Genomic DNA, 21768 nt, shown 5'->3' on the forward strand with positions numbered 1-21768 from the left:
ACGTTTTGTATGAAAACACACTATATACAACAATATTACGCGTAGGGCCTAATGTTTTCAAAATAATAATGTAAAATATTTGTGCAAACATTTTTTGCCAAATATTTTGTGAATATTATGTTAGAATATTTGCAGTAGGTTATCAACATACAATTTTAGTAGCCTACCCTTTAGGCCTATATGCTACAATCAAAATGAAAATTGGGATCCCCAAAATTTGGCGTGTAGGCCTATGTTCAAAGAGGGGGGGGGGTGTATGTAGGCCTACTGTGTTGGGCGAGACTAGTAAATCAATAGGCATACAATAGTCTCAGCTAGTGCCACCACACATCACAATAAAAAAAACTGTCTGAAATAAAACTTGCTCATGAGAGTCATGATCCACCGTGAAAACCCTCTGGCTGAAAACACTACACTGATTGGTTACACATTCAAAATAACACAATCCACTTCAAAAACGAATAGCTAGATAAAGTCACACTGACAAACTTCCAAAAGCAATAACTAGTCTCGCCAACACAGTATGCCTACATACAGTAGGCCTATTTTTGTAGTTCCCACAGCGCATTTTGTTGACTGTTATTTGCTTAGCTATGAAATTTTGTGACTTTTTATAAATTATTTGTGTATAATTAACCTTATTAGGCCTACCCTGTTTCAGAGGTGCTCTTCCATCTATTACATAGACATTAAAAAAACTTTTAGTACCGGCGTGGAGTTTTCGACAATTTTGATTGTATATCGCCCAACCCTTCCAGGTCAGAAAAAAGATGGCGGCGCCCATTGCAGAAGAAAAGTGACATTTCTCTTCTGTTTCGATCCACATCAATCATATCAAATTTAAGCTTTCTACGAAATCTACGCTCCTCTGAATATCGGGGTAGTATTTCTGTAATTATTAGAACATAACAGGAATATCTAATGTTTGTTAAGTCGATGATTAGCCCGTTTTCTTTCTACAAACTTTCTGTTGCTGGAACTTTTGTGCGAAGTTGTCGCTCTTTTACGGGTAGTAGTGTTAGTAGGGCGGCTGCTGCATGTACTACAGCAAGACACCGTAGGCCTAATTGCATAGAAGAGGTGTATACAACTTTGACTTGGACACGGGCTTTGAGTGCAATTGAAGCAAGACAGAATTTACCACGAGTGTTTCAGCAACAAAGGTAATCGTAGATTCCGGCTTAAAATGCTTTTCATTTTTTCCCTCACAGACTGAGGTGATCACCGTTTAACCTTAACCATGGGTGGGGGTCGGGCTAGTCCGAATAATCAGACCCAGAACAAAATATTAATTTCTGACATGATCTTGTACTGGGTCTGAACTGTTTCCATATGAAATCTTGATGGCAAATTGGACAATAGAAGCACATGGTTTATGCGTGACAGCTTTTTAATCCCTATTCAGGTTACGTGAATCACGCTATTGTGGACCATCCTTCTGATACTTGAGTGTTTGGACACGCGGAGCGGTTTTTTGTCTACCGCTCTGTTTGGAAACAAACCAGGAGGTCGAAATCGTCCTCCTCGCCGAATACGAAATTCAGCGTAATAGTACGGCACTAGGGGTCGGGCTAAGTTACGTCCTAGACTTAGGCGTCCTACCTAAGTTTGTGTGTGCCGTGGCTGGAATTGAACTCATCCCTGCTCGTCTGTGAACAGCATAGCTCATTCATGTTTGATCGAGAAATCTATCTACTATCCACGACGACATGATTATAGTTAATGTGTGAATAGAAGATAGAGATTGCTAGTATAACACGGTCAGTCATTGTAGCGTCTTCAGTTTTAAAAAGCAGCAAAACAATTTTTTAGATTGTCCAGTTTGTAGGTATGCTAGGTGAATTCAAATTTGCCATCAAACTGCATCATTTTATATATCAAATTAAACAGGCCCGTACACAGTGGGGGTGCGGGGGGTGCGATGCACCCCCCCCCCAAATTTTTAAAAGTATACAAAAAGTCCAAAAATTTCAGAATTTGCGAGCGTAGCTAGCCAACAAATCGGGGTTTTTACGCTTTTTTGGACAAAAAAGGTCCAAATTTTAGGAAGAAAGTCAACTTTTCACAAAATTTGGAAAAAAAGGTCCACTTTTTCAAAATCAGCACCCCCCCAAATGAAATCCTGCGGACGGGCCTGAAATTAAAGCCCTTGAGTAAACAAAGCCAAAACTGAAAACCATTTTTTCATAGCACTTTCCGTAGCAAAGTTACATCTTGTCAAAGATTGACTTTCATCAAAAAGTTTCAGCTTAGCAAAATTCCCCAAAGCGACATTTCGGGGTGTTTCTAGATCTTAGTCTCATTATGATAGCAGCTTTTTTAATGGAACTGCTATCCAAATCCTCTAAAATTCCATGTGCGAAAGTGACTTATCACCATAAAAAATCATATATTTGGGTCAAGTGAAGTATAGAAAACATATTTATGTACGTTTCCTTCTTCGGTCAGTTGTTTTAAATTTCTATGTAAATATGCATTGACATTGTCGGCGAATTTGACTGACTAGCAAATGTGTTAACTAAGGTTTGCCTGGGTTACCTACAGTTTGGCTTTAAGCCCTCTTTCGCAATTTTGGAAAATTGCAACTGCGCATGCTCAGACATCGTCACACAGTTCTTCAACGAGAGATAAACACGAGAAGGCTGCAGTGCGTTTCCAATGCGGTGAACTGTGCCGTTTGCATAAAAACATCTTGTACTGTAATTATGCCGATTATTTTGTCTTTATTTCTTCATGATACATTGTGAATACAAATTTAATCCTTGGTGCCATCTATGTTTTGTTGTGGGATGGGGGGGGGGGCATTATCTCATTATGTTGTGGTGTGTTTTTTCCTGCTTGGCTAAGTGCATGTTATATATTGTGTCTCTTGTATCTTGGGGCTTCATGCTTCTAGTTTTAACATAGTGCTGTTTTTGGCGCCCTCTACGGAGGCGCCACAATATAGGCATGACTTTGTGAGCTTTTGTGAAAAGCTTCTAATTTCACTCTTGCTAGATTGACTTCGCAATAGTTTTGCTAAAATTATGCCCAGCTCAGAAATAAAACCACAATTTGCTTGGATTTTATTTTATTATTGTTTTCTGATATGCACGGGATAAAGTGGTGAGCGTATATTCTTTGTTTAAAATACAAAATTAGGATTTATAAAAACACCAAATAAATCCTGACCTTTGTATGAGTTCAACCAGTTTACCGTGTGCCTTAGAACCCGATAGACGGTGACATTTGACCATACACTAGGATCCACAACATGCTCATCTATCATGGGAACAGTTCTTAAACCCTAATACATTTGTACATTCATCCTTTGTACACAAACTCATACTCTGCAACTTGAGGTCAAATTTTGCACTATGATTATGTAATTGAGGTTATTGGACTCTACCATTGGGATGAGACTCTTGTGGTCCATAGTGATAAAGATCAATTAACGAGGCGTCTTAAACTGATGGCTTTTGTTAGCTTATTAACATAGAATCTATATAGCGGTTATTGCCAAAGTTGCAATATGGTGGCACAATTGGGCGGCAAATTGCATGCAAACAACACGGCATATTAATTACACTATACATGTTCTACATTGTTGTATTTTAAAACACTGACGACCAAAATTGACGTTAATGCCATGATTTGATCATGGAGGTAGTACTAGCTACTACCTCCATGATTGGATTAAGTAAATAACTAAATCCTGTTATCTACCCAGCAATGTTTGCTTATCTTAAAATTGTAACAAACTGTAGTGTAAAATGGTGTAAGACAGAAAAGGCAAACAGACAGACATTCAGAGTTTTAAATTAGAGAGTTGACAGGAAGTTGCAAGAGTTAAATTGTTATGGATATGATTGGTGTAAGCGCGAAAATGTTGAATGTCAGATCAAAGTCATCCGAGGTGAATTAAGTAATGTCAATCACAAATTGTTACAGGTCATTTGAGGTGGACTAAGTTTATATTTGGATTGTCAGAACACCTTCCCCAATTAAACACATTTCTCTTGCATTTGATCATCTTCTACTCTTCCCTAGAAAAATCATTATAATACCAAATCTACACACCATGGAATTCACCATATCACGTCCAAGTTCACATTGGAATGAATCTGAATGAATCTTTATTTTTTTCCATAATAAAAAACAACAAAATACAAAGAAATTCAACATCATAAAAATAAAACAAGACAATTATGGAGGAGATGATCGAAAGGCCAATAAGGCCAGCATTGACCATCCCCTTACAGAACTAAATTAATACAACAACAAACAAACAGAGTTAAGCCTATCACACAAGAACAAAAACGGGGCTCCAAGAACTAGTTGTAAAATGAGATTAGCTGTGTTTTATATTGGTTTCGAAAATGTTTGATTGAGTTTGCTATTTTAAGGTTATCGTTCAGGGAATTCCATAACAGTGGGCTGGTAGTCCTGATTGAATGATCAGTGAATACTTTCTTGTTTCTTGTTTGATTATACTATTACTGTTTCTTGTGTGATAGCTATGAATATCGGATCGTTTTAGAAAGAAACTGTCAAATGAACATGGCAGTTGTTTAATAGAATATTTATACATGTATACACATAGTTCTAGTTTGAATATATCATATACATTGAGCATATTGAATTTATGAAATAGTGGTCCAGAATGGCTTCAATAATGGCTATTTGAAATGGTTCTCATGGATTGGGTGCCACATTCCTTTTTTAAAGGAATTTTTATTAAAAAAATGTTTGTACTTTTAATGTGTTAATAATCTTTGTAATTTTTATGTGTATTTATAGTGCAATACTTTGTTTATTTTCATGACCAGCTTGCAAGGGTGGGGTCCACTCATCTTTTAGATGTCAGTGCTTTATTTGCCACTTTTGTTGGGCCCTGGCAGCCCTTGCTTGCTGGTCTAATTTTGCTGTATATTTTTGTTGAAATGCCTAATGAATAATAATAATAATAATAATAATAGTATTTGATTTTAAAATACGGTATATTGATATCATGAAGAAATAAAGACAAAATAATTGGCAAAATCCCAGTACAAGATGTTTTTATGCAAACGGCACAGTTCACCGCATTGGAAATGTACAGTAGCCTCATCGTGTTTATCTCCAATTTTATCGGCAAATATTACCCATGATGCACCATGATCTGAAATTGCGAATGGGCTTTATATTTAGCTTGGCTAACATTTATGTATCTTAGCTGAAGTGTTTGCTCACTTTACCGGAAACACAGGCGCTGAAGTACAAATTCCGACCATATTATGAGTCCATTTAATTCTGCAACCTTGCATGATCAAAGATGTTTTGACAACTACTGCCAACTGCGTCGGTGATTAAAGATTTAAGAAAATCCAGTGCTGGGCAAATCAATCCATCTCCCGATTTGCAAAGGTTGACTTGTCATTGCAAACTGATGGTGATACCCTTCCGGTTCTTGAACATGTGAGCCCAGCACTACACGTGTTGATCACCTACTAGTATTTACAATGGGGACTGTGTGATGTCTGGCGATCACCGAGAAAAATTGGCACAAAATGATGTTTTTCGTGAGTAAAGTCATGATGAATTGATGAAGGATTATAGCACATGGTGTCACTAACATGTCAAGAATAATATCCTCATATTTCTGAGACAATAATTAACTTGAGCAAGAAGTTTTTATTCATATGCATGATATTGGGACCTGCATGCCAACCGTGTACATGTACCAAACAAGGTACGTTACATGAGCACAAATCCTTCCACGTTCTAACTTTCATATCACAAGCTATCGGTTGTTCATATGAAAGTTAGAAATTTTCGAACAAATTCACGTATAAACGAGATGTGGATTGAATAAGAAATTCTCTAAATTTGCATTCATTTAAGGAGATATCACTTTAAACAGCGGCCGTGTGTCCTGAACTCGCCACCCTTAGCGTTACCAGAGAAGATGATAAAAGAGGAGGTCGCTCGCTGCCCACATCAAATAAATAATGTGTGCATCCGCCTATTGATGGAAACAATGATCTAATCCGATTGATCAACTAATACGATAAGTGGCTTTATGAGTCACGACTGTCTAGCTCTAAGCGGCGCATGCCCGGATGTCAATTTGTTACGTCAGTTGACCGCGAAATATAATTTCTGTATTGTTTGGCATGACCGGCTGCTAAGTTTGACCCGAGTTCCATGTGAAAAAGACCATCACTTTTGATCCAAATAGCATTTTTGGACACATTTGGACACAAAGCGGGAGTATATGGAGAAACTGACACGAGTTTGAATTACTGATTACACTAGTTTTAAGTTTCCGTAAACAGCCGCAAATATTCAAATGATTATCATTTAAATTCCTTTTTCTTTGACCTTATATTAATTTTACTGGAAAATTAATTATGCTTGACTTTCCATAACTTAACAAAACTTTTGAATTTTTTAATGGGAGTTGCGATATATATAATGCTTTTTCATTCGTTTAAAAATCATGGTCACCCTAGTTAGTATTATTTTTTTAAAGAAAAAAAAGCAAGATTTGACTGCCAAATTGGGAATTTAACAATGTACTTCCGTGTGTGGAATATTTTCTCCACTAAGAGAACTACTGAATCAGTCGAGCGTGTGGCGGATGAACAGATTACCACAAAGGAATATTCAAGTGGTGTTTGAAGTACTTCAAACAAAGAAAAGTGAATGGAGGTTAACTGTGGGCAATCGGATTATAATGTTCGAGCGACCTCCTCTTTTCTCATCTTCTCTGGCGTTACATGACAAATATTATGAATTTTTACACCAACCGGGTTCCTAATTAGATTATCTCCACAATCACCAACCCTAAACTAGCAAAAGTATACATTTTTGGAAAGCTGAAGGCATAAGCAATTCAAATATACACATTTCAACTCATTGTATAGGGTGACCTTGAAGTTATACAGGGTGGAATAAAAAAGTAACTTCTTGCTTGACAGAGATATCATCATTTGTTTTGATTCGACTTTGGCAAAATGTAACGTCGCCACCTTTTTCTTGGTGGCGAGCTCAAGACACACGACCCAGCACTAATATGTGTGGTGCTCATGCAGGTTGTCTCACTATGTTGAGTTTATTATATTGTTGTTATAATAATGAGTTGCTAGGCCTATATGTTACGTTGATATGGTGGTTGAGTTTAAATATTTTATCATAATTATGTTGTTTTAATTAAATTTGTATTATTGCAGGGCCCCGGGTAAGACCAGCGGTTAGCTGATTCAGGCCTACCCTGAATAAAGATTATAAGTAATAATATAATAACGGTTCCTTTGTCCCACTGGCCATATACATACATGTAGGCCTATATCGCAATAAATATTTTATCTATAAATTCAACTGTATTTCTTAATCAGTTAATGGCAAAAAGTCTGGGGAAAAACAACTTCATGTCAGAATTTCGACACAGACAGTGGCAAAAATTGTTTTTGGCGGCACCAAAGAGAGGGCCGGGTGGGTTACCGGAAACCGAATTTTATTTTTAGTAGGCCCAATCAGGAACAAAAAAACCAAAACCAAAAATATCACAGTCAAAAATACTAATATACCGTACAGTATTAGCTAAGTAACCCACATTAAAAAAAAAAAAAAAAAAAAAAAAAAATTAATTAATTAATAAGAATAAATCTTCAACCAGTAAATAAACAAACTATAAAGAATATTTAATTATAATAATTACCAAAGTGAATATCTTAATATTAAAATTCTAAGCAATTTTAAATTATTAAAGGAAGTGTCCGGCAATCACAATATTATATCTTATGTTAGAAAAATAATTATCAAGCACAAATCACGTGGTTTTATTTAAAACAAACAGGCGGTATTCAAAATTCCCGCTCCGAAATTGTCTAGAGCAATGACGTCCTAATTATTCAATGAAGCCTGATGACAAATGAGCACAAATAACCATGACGTCATTGCTCTAGAAAATTTTGGCACAGGAATTTTGAATATATATCGCGTGCTGAGAGATGGCTGTTTTATTTGTTTTTATGGTTAATATGACTTTGTTTCAAATAAAACCATGTGAGTCGTGCTTGATAATTATTTTTCGGGGGCCATTTGATGACTATCATAGAATGTATAATTGAATCATATAATACATCCACCTTGTAATCAGTTTTAGACAATAGGGATAATTGATTTTAAAAGGCAATCAATGCCCAGTTCTAAGTTAGGGATGATTGATTTCAAAAGGCAATCAATGCCCAGTTCTAAGTTAGGGATGATTGATTTCAAAAGGCAATCAATGCCCAGTTCTAATTTTGAAACTCCAGGGCTCCACCATTTTTAAAACTTTTCCCAAAAAATTTGGAGTGGGGTAAAATTGGGTTGGGCTATTTCTAGAACATTGGAAAAGAAATTGTGAAAGAAGGAACCATACATATACCCAAATTAGCCTAGAAAAAGGGCCATTGATATACCAAAATTATGAAAATGCTACCCATGTTTGTGGCACGTCCCTGTATGGTTATTTGTACTGAGTACCACCTCCGCTCCATGGGACTTTTAAGCATAAACCAGATTATTTGCGGTATGAGCAAAGCTCATTGGGAGAGAGATGGACTGTTTTGACCTAAATTAGGGGGGCATTGGCTAATAAATATCCATTTATTTATATGTGGTCTGTGAGTGAAAGCCAAAAGAAGCCTCAAACATTGAATTGTTAAAGTTCTAATTTTTTCAAAATAAGTAACAAAATCATTGGTAAAAATTGAAGAATAAGGGTATGGGTAAAAGACCAAATGGAAAAATAAGGGGTCTTTGGGTGACAAGAGCATGTGTTTGGAAAAAATATGGGGTCTTTGGGTGACAGCGATGCTGAAGGGGGGTCTTAACAGCCCTACATCATGTCACCTCCAAAGTGGGAGTGCCCTGCCCCCTCAGAGTAAATCTTCATGCACCATAAAAACATACTGTGGGATAGGCTTTTACGACGGGAATTCATAACAATTCTCGCTATTAGCAATAAAGGCGCCGCCAGCGGTTTTGCGATGTAATCGTGATGTATCATGGGAAAAGGTCGACATCAAGTCAGCATAATCTGAATATTACCATGCTATTACATAGGAACACGTGACAATATTTTTTTTTTTTTTTAAAATAAAGGGGTTACACGCGAATCGATACTCTATAATACTTAATAATGTGATTTGAAATGTGCACAATTAATTTTTTCTCTATCGATTTGCATGTAATACCGCTATTATTGACAAACTAAAAATATTGTCACGTGTTCCTATGTAATAGCATGGTAATATTCAGATATGCGGACTTGATGTCACCTTTTCCCATGATACACGATTTTCCCATGATACATCACATTACATCGCAAACCGCTGGCGCCCTTATTGCGAATAGCGAGAATTAGTGGGTTTTTAGCGGGTTCGCCGTCGGACAAGTTTAGCGGGTTCGCCGTCGGACAAGTTTAGACTAAACTTGTCCGACGGTGAACCCGCTAAAAACCCACTAATTGATAAAAACATACCTTGCCCTAAATCGTTTTAACTTTTTCAGGGTTCAAAAAGTTGAAAACAATTTACACTATACTGATTTGAAAGGGTCAGTTAGAGGCAAAAAGATTAATGCTCTGCGTGCTAGCCATGCGCCTCAACAGAAAAAGTTGGAAGTTTTGAAATATTTTCTCAAAATATCAAGAGCTATCTTAAGAACTACTGAACCAATACTAGGCTTGTTTGTACTCATTTTAATGCATTTTTCAAGCGGATTCCAAATATGGTCATGAAAATTTACATTTCTGAAATTTTTTAATTTAAAAAAAAATTTTTAAACATGTCGTCTGCAGTCGACACCCGCGTGAAGAGAGTTAAAGTAAATTGCATGCATTGTATGTTATCTGTAGACTGTAAACAGGTCCTTTTGATAATACATGAGTGTTTACATGATGATAATGAACAAATATATGCAGACAGAAAATAGAACAGTTATCCATTAATAGCAACATGATTGTGTAATGACAGAAATAGATTATGGCAATTATTGCCAAGATCTACATAATGGGCTATTTCAGTTTAGCATTTTATTGCCCTTTTGGTATATCAATGGCTCCTTTTTTCAGGAAATAGCTGAGTTTTGCCTCACTGTAGCCCAATTTTTAAAAATTTTTCCCACAATTTTGGGAAACATAATTTGTAAAAACTAAGTCAATTTCAGTTAAATTTGGCAGTAAATTTTAACTTTTGGTCAATGGGTCCAAATTTCTTGAAAAATTGAAAGTGGCCAAATTCTCAGCAGTACACCCCTACCCAAACCAAATTTGAGTGCTCCTCCAGAATATATACACCCCTATGGAAGACAACACCTTAATCTCCTAAACAGGGGGTATATATTTTAAATGGAGTTGCCCATTCGTGAAACCCCATTTGAAATTCACACTCACGGTGGTTATGGATTCTGGCAGGGGGGGGTAGAGGGTTTTGCTCAAGTTTTGTTTTGGTAGGGGTGTGCAGTGTGCTGCTAAGAATTTGAAAGTGGACCCATCAATATGCCATTTTTTCAAGAAAGTTGGACCCATAGATATACCGAAAGTCAAAATTTTCTGCAAATTTAACTCAACTTATCTTAGTTTTTACATCTTTTTCCCCAAATTTTGGCTGCAGTGAGGCAAAATTTGGTTATTTTCCATGAAAAAAGACCCATCCATATACCAAAATCGCCCTAGAAAAAGAAGTTATTGATATATCAAAATGTAGAAAATGCTACCCCATATTTGCGGCAGATCCCCATATGGTCATTTGTACTAATTCCCCCCCCCGTATTGATTTCACTATGAATACCCCATTATGGGTACTATTGCCAAGATATCTAATCTTTTTTTTTAAAGTTCTCAGGATGCTCATCAGCTTTATTGCAAGGTTTTAGCATCATCGAGTAAAATGTACAAAGCTCTGCCATTCAGTTGGCCTCACTTTAGTTTAAATTGACTTGTGTGTTTCTTCATATGTTAATTTGTTTGTCTCCATGTTAGCTTTCGAATATACTCCAGACCTGAAACTTTTCCTCTTTTCAGCTGATTTCCTCATTTTATTCCTGAAATTTATGCGTTTTCTTTTATTTTCAGCCCAGTTTGAGCCATTTTACCCCAATTTTACGCTGTTTTTCAGTGTGTTTTGAGCATTTTCTTGTTTTTTCCACTTTTTTTATAAAGACCCTGTTTCAGGCCTGAGACGCCAAGTTTGCCCCTCCCCCAAATCCCAAAATGCCCTAAAATTGGGGTTTTTAATGCCTTTTTGGTCATAAAAGAACCAAATTTTGGATAAAATGTCCACTTTTTCGAAATCTGCCCGTCTAAAAGGTCCAAATTTTGAAAAAAGGTCCACTTTTTTCAAAATCAGCCCCACAAATAAATCCTATTTACAGGCCTGTGCAAACATGCAACAAATGATGATATGGGGTGATATATCCTCTGTTACATCAATAACATCATAATGAAGGCTGTAGTTCATTAATTCCAATACAAACCATTGTAAACTTTAACTAACCTTTTGACCTGGTGTATTGGGAGTATATCTACCTTGTGTACACATCTCAAGTACAAAGTTCACTGTATGTGTAATATTTGTGTACTTTGTCTAAAAAAGGAGCTAGAGAGTTTCCCAAAATAGATAAAGATATGAATAGCTAACTTGAAGACTAAAATAAGAACCCTTTGAAGTTGTTACATTGCTTTACATGCTGGTGGTGAGGTTGTACATGTGGTAGGGGTGTCAATTCTGTAGCAGGTAACCTGAGGTAGGGGTATTGTCTTTAAATGACTCAAACAAGTAAAACAGAAAAACAGGATATTTAATTTTGAGTTCTTTGAATTATTTATTAAAAATTAAAAAACAACAACAATTGAGTGTAAATTTGAAATCTGAGATAATGTTTGACTTTATGTCTTGCGTACCATTCATGACAAGTAGGCATAATCAAGCCTACATATGTAGTGCATTTCATCACGTCGCTGGGCAGCATACACAATTGCATGGCCCAGAACAACTTGGAAACACAAAACTTCTTATTTGTTTGTTTGTTACATCTGTCTGTCTGTTTGTTTGTTGGGTTATTTGTTTATTGAATAAGTTTTAATTATAATTAATTACCGGTACTATGATTGATTGACTGATATCAATCGATTGATCAATTTTGATTAGTGATTATTGTAAACAGCTGAATGGTGGAAAATTAATGCCGGAGTAGAACCAGTTTCAATAAAAATTCCTTTTAAAAAGGAACAGGGTGAGACAATGAGAAATGTTTCAAGGGGCATGCATGAGGAATTTGATATACTCATAAACTGTGGCAACACTTTGCCTACAGGTGTCAAAACCTGAAATGCCCTTCAATTTGGACTAAAACTGGTCTTAAATAATTGTTCATCATGCAAAGTAAGTTGGAAAAGGGAATAATACACAGGTATAGAATACCTTGTTATAAAACATCACAAAATATGTTTTTGTCTTGTATATAATTATACATATGTTCATTGGTGTATGGGGGTTTCACCCTTTTGATGTGTTTCTCAATAACAAAGTATTCTAGACATTGCAAACTATTCTTTTTCTGATTAGTTTACATGAGGAACAATTTTGTTGAATAGGCGGAGGGAAATAAAGAAGTTAATCATGTGAGCTTGTCATTTTACACAGGAATTACACCAGCACAACAGACAGGATTGGAACCAGTGACCTTGTGGGAGCCAACACCATGAATGGTAGCAACAAGAAGGCCAGGATAGAGACCAGTGGGGATGGTGATGCTGCCAAGTTTGAAGAGGTTTACCACACACTAGTCAATGAGATTATAACAGAGGATGAAGCTAACCCAGAAATCGCTGATGCTGCCAAGAGGTTCAGGAAAGTGAGTTTGATGTTGTTTTGGCACATTTGCACAATTTTTGTGTTTATTTAGGCCACATTAAAAAAAGGTTTCTCTCAAAGCTCCCGCGCACACCGACATCGCCAGGTTAATAATTACTTTGTACAGCAGAGACACTAAAATCAATACCGGGATCGATACGTGAATGTGCTATGCACGATTTGATATTCAGACGATAAATCTTTGGATACCGGGATAGAAAATGATGAATATCTCCCGTAATTTTTTTATTCTAAAGCCATATTTTGTTGCTTGTACTTGAATATATGTGTTGAAAGGATATGATAGTCGTTAGCTTGCGTATTGAGAAAGAACCGTGCGTATTTTGAGCTCAAAAACTGACAAAAATTCTGCTTTTATATACACTGCAAACCTAAAGTGTCTATATTTCAGCAAAACGTCTAGAATTGGTTTGGCAGTAACAATGAGGGATTAACTACCAAATATAGACACAAATTTAGACCACTATTTGGACAGTATACCTCAAATGTAGTCAGATAAATAGACTGAATATTAGACACTAAGCCCAAAACAGCATAGGGTGCATTTTACACATGAGTGGTTCTGGAATAAGAAGCAAACATGGGTATCATTATGGGCTCTTATAAATCATTGCAAAGGAGCAATTTCCAGTTCAGTGAATTGCTAGCAAACAATAAGCATGGATTTCAATGGTGTATGTTAATAGTAAAATTACTATTCAAATAATAGTATTATTTGAATAGCAATTTTACATCAACATTGAATAATAGTTAGTGATCTTCAGAAAATGCCTACAACAAAACATTTGGGCTGGTAAATTGGGAGCTAGCAGTCCATGAATGTGTCTATAATTGTGTCCATAATTTTGGCCAGTATCAGTTTAACAAAGGCTAATACCCTATTCATATCTAATCTCCAATACTAGACGTTTTGCTGAATTCTAGACGTTCTTGCAGTGTACTGGTAGGCCACTCGTGGAGGTAGTCTAAAAGCAGATGACCTCATGGCTTATACCATGCTCACTCACACACAGAGAGGTCAGTCACCAGGCTATTGTCAATAGCCTTAGTCGGATGTCGCCCGGCCCATTATGCATCTCAAAACTATTAAACAGGTCAGAACAAAATGGCCATGCGTGGCTGTGGATTCAACCTACCATGGCGATTTCTGCCATAAGATATCGGGGCGATGACACTGTGCCATGTGCATTAGTTTATTTTTAAAAAAAGAATTTTTTTCTTCTTTTTTTTTCTCAGAAAAAGTGTAAAAATTTGATCTGAAATGCCGTTTTGACAATTTGAGACCCCTGCTCTTAGATTACTTCACTTCAATACAATAGTAGCATCACTTTATTGTTCAATACAATACTTCATAATAGGATTTTGAGGTTTTTCACATTTGAAAAAGTCTTTGGAAAAAAATAAAAATACATTTCAGTATTAGTTTTTCAAGAGTTGGAAAGCTTTGAGACAAACCTTATTTTTAATTTGTCCTTAGCAGTTGGCAATCGTATGCTCTTTATGCACCCCAACATGGGAAAAAGAGACCAGGTCGGCATATCATTTTGTATAGGACCGCCCAGTGTTCGATTTACCACCTGCATGCCTGCACATATGCAGGTGACTTTGATTCTGTGCAGGTAACTTTTCAAATGTACCTGCAAAAGTGCATGTTGAATTTTAGTTGTAAATTACACAGTTGGAATCAGAAACATACAATGTGCCTCTAAATCAAGGACGTAATATAAATACCCCTTACGAAATTACACCAATTTCTACTTTTCATCTGTAAAAAAGATGATTAGTTTCAAGGCACCAACTTCTTATTTTATATATGGTTAGATTATGTGCAAGTTACTTTCACTTTGTGCAGGTAGAGATTTTCTATGTTTAATACCTGGAAGTAACCTTTTTCTGGTAAATCAAACACTGATATAAGGCCTATACAGTGCCTGCTTGGGGATAGCAAATGCAATGAAACTTCCAAACAGACCAATTTCAGCGTTTTTGTTATTGTTTTCAGTGTTTATGAGCCTATTACTGAACCAAATGGACAGAAAATGGTATAAAAACATGGTTTTTAGTGGGTTTTTTTTATCAAGACCATTGCAGTGTAGGTATGCAATGCTGGCCCGGATGATCAACTGGCTGTGGCTGTATTATAAGAGATATTCTTTAACAAAACTAGTAATTATATGGCAAATTATATTTTTTTCATTCATATAGATGCTAGATTACAACGTCCCTCATGGGAAGAGGAATCGTGGATTAACAGTGATCAATGCATTCCGACATTTAGCTCAACCTGACCAGCTCACTGATGATAATGTATTAAAAGCTATGGTGATGGGATGGTGTGTTGAATGGGTGAGTAGTACATCCCCTCCATACCCCCTAGACTATGCTATACCCTGCACACTCCCCTCCATACCCCTAGACTATGCCATACCCCGCACACTCCACTCCATACGTCCTAGAGTATGCCATACCCCCCAAGACACTCCCAAGCCACGAGAGCCACAGATTGTACATCCCTCCATACCCCTAGACTATGCCATACCCCGCACACTCCCTCCATACCCCCTAGACTATGCCATACCCCTGCACACTCCTCTCCATACCCCCTAGACTATGCCATACCCCCGCAGACTCCCCTCCATACCCCCTACATGTCAGAAAACATTTGAATTAATATATTGACTTTTGAAGACCAAGTGAGGGAGCAATCCTACATTTTTATGCTGTTAACCATGCGCTGGTACCACACACACCCCAACAAACATTCCCAAACATGTTTGGCTACAGAAGAAAAAAGAGCTATAGTCTTTCTGTTTTCAAGTTGTGAATGTACTGATTCAAATCATTTCTATTATTATCTTACAGTTACAAGCATATTTTCTAATAGCTGATGACATCATGGACCAATCAAAAACGAGACGTGGGCAGCCATGTTGGTTTAGGCAGGTGAGTCATGTATAATTAAGACTTTTGAATTGGTATACTTACATTGTGTGGGGCACTGAGAATATAAACATTATAGGTGATTTAATATGTGATGAGTACCAGCACACTTCAACTATTTTGCATCAACAAGGGACAACCATGATAGTGTAGCTCCTCATAGCAGTTAGATAATAATCATCCCCTAACAACTCCCCATTACAACTGGGTGGTGTGAGGCAAATGAGGTAAAGTGCCTCACTCACCTAAATGCACAATACATTGGCACTGCAGAAATTCAAACCCACGCCCTCAAGTTACAATTCCGGGCAGGGTCCTATTTCACTTATCAATGGGCTTCTTTGTCAAACTAAAAGAAAGGGTCAAGCCAGGGTCATGTGGTGCAATATTTGCCTGTTCGGTGAATGTGGTGCAGATGCTTGACGACATAATTCAACTTGCTAAATACACTGGCGAAGTTACGTAATAATCGGATTAACTAACATAGCAATAGGTGAAAACAATTTTTGAATATACCGCACTGCACTGATACGTTCACGCGGTACCTCTTCATTGAACCATATCATGCTGATTACTTGCACCTGTAAGATTATTATCTTTGAAAACACCAGTATTGTATTCAATCTATGATTGCAGACATACACAGGTGATGAGTGTAACCTGCTTGTAGTGCAGCGCGATATGTTCAAAATTGTTTTCACCTTTTGCTATGGTAATTAATCCGATTAATTACGTAACTTCGCCAGCGTATGGCAAACAGCCAGGGTCTTAGGCAGGATTTGAAGGTTTGGATGTGTAAATTCAAAAAACTGGATGTGTAAATTTAAAATTTGTGTACAAAATATAGGCCATGTGGGCAAAAACTTGGTGTGTATTTACAAATTTTGTGTGTAAAACACTCCCTACACGGTTGGCTGCATAAGCCCTTGCAAACATCACAACACTAAACAATTTGCATTGGATCCACCATTTAATAGCTACATATTTTTAAAAGAAAAAAGCATTGTTTTTCATATTATGTACTTATTGTATGTTGTATTCCAGCCTGATATTGGTATGGATGCCATCAATGACTCATTCTATGTAGAAGCATGTATTTATAAATTCCTCAAGAGACATATACTGAGGGGAGCCCTACTATGCAGATGTCTTAGAACTCTTCCATGAGGTAAGAAGTAATATAATAAATAAAAAGTAAATATTTATATAGCGCTTTATGCCGTAAACAGCCTCAAAGTGCTTTACATTTATGCCGAAAATGCATGTTTTTGGCTCTTTTTTCAAGAAATTAGTAAAGTAGTGAACTTTATCTTTTATCTCCAGTTAAATGAATGATTAGGATTGAGCTATGTTTCAATTGGCAGAACTTGGTAATATTTTTTCCCCAAATAAATTAGTGCTGTATTTTTATGCAATAGGGAGTTAGTGCATGAATAATAATAAAAATGATAATAATAACTTAATTTATACACGCTAAAAACATGTTCAATACAATATTGATCTTCCACGTGTCCGTGTGGATATTACTAACAAGCACAAGTTAATTTAAAAATACAATGCATTAATGTACATAGACTAAAAACTAAAATTAATACGATATTTCACTAAAAGACAAAATATATATAATAAATAAAATATGATAATACTATAGTAACCCTGCATTCTTCCTCATACAATCACACTCTCACTCCCATATACACACCCCTACACACACCCCCTCTCACCCTCTCAACACACGTCATACATACATCTTTTCACAATAAAACGTTATTATACGATTTATGTACAAGTTATATTTAAATTATTAAAACACATCATCAAGACCACTATTGCACAAAAATATACAAAATGATAAATTATTCAAAAATATTAAAAAATAAATTATTAAAACGCATCATCATAATTTAAGTTATTAAAAACACATCATCAAGACCACTATTGCAATAAAATATAATAAAAGTAGCACCTGCGTTCATCCTCATACAATCACACTCAAGCTACTACCGCCTCACTATAAAACAAAGATACACTCCACTCACCCCTCACTCACATACACACACACCCCAACTCACCATGCATAATGTCATGCCCTTTCATCTCCTCAACACGCATCATCCATACCCGTGATCCATACATCTTATATGATTTATATACGAATTAACTTTAAATTTAAAATTATTAACACATCAACAAGACCACTATTGCATAAATACAGATATTGAACAATATAAAATATGCAAAATGATAAATTATTCAAAAATATTAAGAAATAAGTTGTTTAAAATGTTTCAGGTTGCACAAACTTCTAACATCGTCATCTATCGAGTTCCACAGTTGAGCACCTCTGTAACTAAAGCTACGCTTCTTATATTCAGTATTTGGCTTATCCATGATAAAAACATCTTTATTTCTGGTGTTATAACAAGTTTCTTTTTTAACAAATCTATTGCACAGATATTTTGGTGCTTGATTGTTTACAATTTTATGCATTGTAACTGCTTCATTTATGTATAACTTTTCTTCAAGGGTTTTCCAGTTTTAAACATTTAAAGCTTCTGTACTTGACTCATATCTACTTACACCTGTAATAATTTTTGCTGCTCTGGTTTATAAGACTTGGAGTTTATTACTAAGGGTTTTGTTACATCTTCCCCAAACAACATTACAATAGTCAAAGTGAGTGGCAACAATGCTTTTATAATGTAGACACTGATGGTGTTTGGGGATACAATTAGCGGCTCTCCTTAGAAAATACAAACCAGTTAAAACTTTCTTTCTCACTTGGTCAATCTGATTGTTCCATAAACGGTTTCCTTTGATGTTTACATTAAGATCATTGTTACATAAATTTGCAAGTTTTTGTGGAGTACCAATTAACATAAAATGGGTTTTATCAACATTAAGACTTAATTTGTTACTTGCAAGCCAGTTGTCAACATTATATCATTATTCAGTATTCTAACAATATCATTAACATCTTTTGAATAAAAATAAATTGCTGTATTGTCAGCATACATGCTCACCTTTGCATTATTAACATATTTAGGGAGTTCATTAACATATAAAATAAACAATAGCGGCCCAAGTATCGAGCCTTGTGGAATTCCACAAAAACTTCTTTGGTCATTAGACTTTGATCCATTTACACCAGTTATATGAGATCTATCACTAAGGTAACTTCTGAACCAGTTGACAACATGATCATCCATACCAAAGTTTGGCAACTTATCAATTAAAATATTGTGATTCACGGTGTCGAAGGCCTTTCTTAGATCTAACATTACAAGACCAATGTACTCACCATCATCAATTGATTTACCCAATCCTCTGTAATGTTTAATAATGCAGAAGATGTTGAAAAACCTGGCCAAAAACCTGACTGGCTATCATGCAACATACCATTTGAGTCTAGAAAAGGTAAATTTGGTCAAATACAGCATGCTCAATGATTTTTGATAAAATGGGAAGAATTGATATGGGTCTGTAATTACCATTGATATGGGCCTGTAATTACCTGGACCTGTAATTACCTGAATCACCACCTTTATAGACTGGAACAATTCGGGCTTTGGTTGAATCTCTCTCAACAAGTGATACACATTTAATTTTGCTAGTTTGGTCCTTTGGGTACTGTGACATTGGGTTGTGTAGTATCATATCTTGGACTCTTTTCATTACAGTTACACATGTTTCACTTCTTTGTTTCAGACCACATACCAAACAGTAGTAGGGCAATCTCTAGATTTAATTACTTCACCTGAAAGTAACAGGGATCTCAATAGGTTTACACAACAAAGGTAAGCTTTACATTGTCACACTTGAAAATTTACACCTTTTTGGCAGATGTCAGCTTTTTTAAGTTGTTCAAATTTACATGTTTTCTTTTAATTTCAGCCTAATTTGAGCTATTTGACCCTAAAAGTGTTAGCCATAATATATGATTTTGGTCAAATTTTTATTCTTTCCCCAAAATTATTAAAATAATATTAGGTTTTATGGTCTCAATTTAAGCTGAAAATGGTAAATGGCTTAACTGTGGTATTCTATGATATGGGGAGATTTAACCCTAGCATGCATGCATTCCACGTGATGGCATTGCACAATCACCCTAAGTCATTTATGGGCACCAGATCGCTGGCCGGGCAAGCTACTCCCCTGTGGCATGAGGTCGGTGATCGTGTGCGTGGCACCCGAGGGGTCCCAGGGTCAATTCCCGGGGGTGCCAAGTGAAATCTTTCTCCATCTTCTCTCCTTTTTCGTTCCTTCTCTGCCTTCCGATAGCAAAAAAGCACGCTCCTTGTTAAGGTTAATGTCTTATTGAGGCATCATTGCTCTGTGTTGTCCTTTGAGCACAATAAATTTGTCTGAATCCAATTAGATGTAATTTGGGACATGTTTGAACATTAAAAATATGCCAAAAAAATCAGGTTGATACAAATTAACCAAATTCTTTTTAAAGATCGTACATTAGGCTAAGGAAAAAAAAAATTAGTTACTTGTCCTAACTTTTTTCTAAAAGAGGATGAGGACATTTTTTTGCCTTTTACAAAACAACAGGTACGGGTTCTGGTTGAGTCGGCATTGCCAGACATGCTGTACTTCACCAACTTTTTCCCCAAAGACGATAGATCTAGTGTCTTTTCGGCAAGACATCCATATGCGCCCCGCCATATGTTAGGTAGGGAACAAACTAGCTGCAAACGAGACTAGAGAAGGTTCTGACAGTTAAAATCAATTGTAATCTTTTTATTGTTGTTAAAACAAATCAAACACAAAAACGTTTTTTTGATGCGGCAGCAATAAATGATACGGGCAGGGATGAGAAACTACTAATTTTTTTACTTGGCCTCATGGCTTTAATACTGCTGATTGGGTAATTGCTTCCTGATGATTGAATGTTACCAGCATTATTATTTACTCACTTTGACTTTCCAATATCTGTTTTGCTCTCGTAGATATGATGCAATAGTGAAATGGAAGACAGCATTTTATTCTTTCTACCTCCCAGTAGCATTGGCAATGTATATGGTAAGTGAACAATTTTACACCCAAGATATAAAATATAATGTTATACGTTCCAGGATGATGCACATAATAATTAACATTGGCACTACTACCCTTCTTACAGTGCCTGTGATTGGTTAATTACATGATATAATCAACTGAGTAACCAATAAAAAGAGAGCTTTTAGATCTCTTAGCAATTTTAAGCTTAAATACCCTTCAGTCCTATTAGGCATTCTTACCATATCTCTGATTGGCTCAATACATGACATAGCCATCTTTGTAACCAATAGAAATAGTTCTTAGAGGTTGATAGTGCCAATGAGGTTAAGTCAGCCTAGACCAGAGAAGATGAGATTCTCATCTTCTCTGCCTAGACGTACTCAATTCTACTCATTTCCAGAAATGATAAAATACATCAAAGCAAAATCAAATAAGCACCTTAGTATCTATACTAATAAAATAATGAGCTCTGTGTGTCTGTCTGTCGGGCTATGCCTTTCGCCGCGCTTTGGCGCAACATTCCGTTATTTCAGACATAGATGGGTACTGGGCGTGGTCAAAGGTCATTTTTTAAACTTTGTCTGATCTGGCTCAAACTTGGTGGGTGGAATCCTTGATATGAGGGGAACACATAAAAATATAATCAAGGTCATCTGAGGTCAAAGGTCATCCAGGGGCTACATTTTAAACTTGGTTTTGGCTTAAACTTGGTGAAAGTAATTCTCCATATCACAGGAGCATGAACAAAATCAAACCGAGGTCACTCGAGGGCAAAGGTCATATGGGGTCAGTATGCCCAATTGGGCTTGAAAGTGGTAAAAAGAATCCTCGATATGACGGGAACATGTCAAAAAGTTAACAGGTGTCATCAGGGGTCAAATAGCATTGCTATCAGCTACTCTCACAGCTACAGGTGAACTAATTAAGTTGAAAAACA

General features: G+C 36.2%; 1 protein-coding gene across 1 annotated transcript in view; it reads left to right on the plus strand.

Annotated features, from left to right (window-relative positions):
• Window positions 1–753: 753 nt before the first annotated feature.
• LOC140139745 (farnesyl pyrophosphate synthase-like) overlaps window positions 754–21768 on the plus strand; it is a 28703-nt gene continuing 7688 nt past the window's right edge. The window contains 8 exon segments of the mRNA XM_072161453.1: window positions 754–1163; window positions 12654–12864; window positions 15090–15230; window positions 15747–15827; window positions 16869–16952; window positions 16954–16992; window positions 19533–19621; window positions 20780–20852. Of these exon segments, the coding sequence (XP_072017554.1) occupies window positions 922–1163; window positions 12654–12864; window positions 15090–15230; window positions 15747–15827; window positions 16869–16952; window positions 16954–16992; window positions 19533–19621; window positions 20780–20852 (960 nt within the window). The 5' untranslated portion in view covers window positions 754–921.

This window comes from Amphiura filiformis, chromosome 18 (genome assembly GCF_039555335.1).
Source record: "Amphiura filiformis chromosome 18, Afil_fr2py, whole genome shotgun sequence".
Classification (NCBI taxonomy): domain Eukaryota; kingdom Metazoa; phylum Echinodermata; class Ophiuroidea; order Amphilepidida; family Amphiuridae; genus Amphiura; species Amphiura filiformis.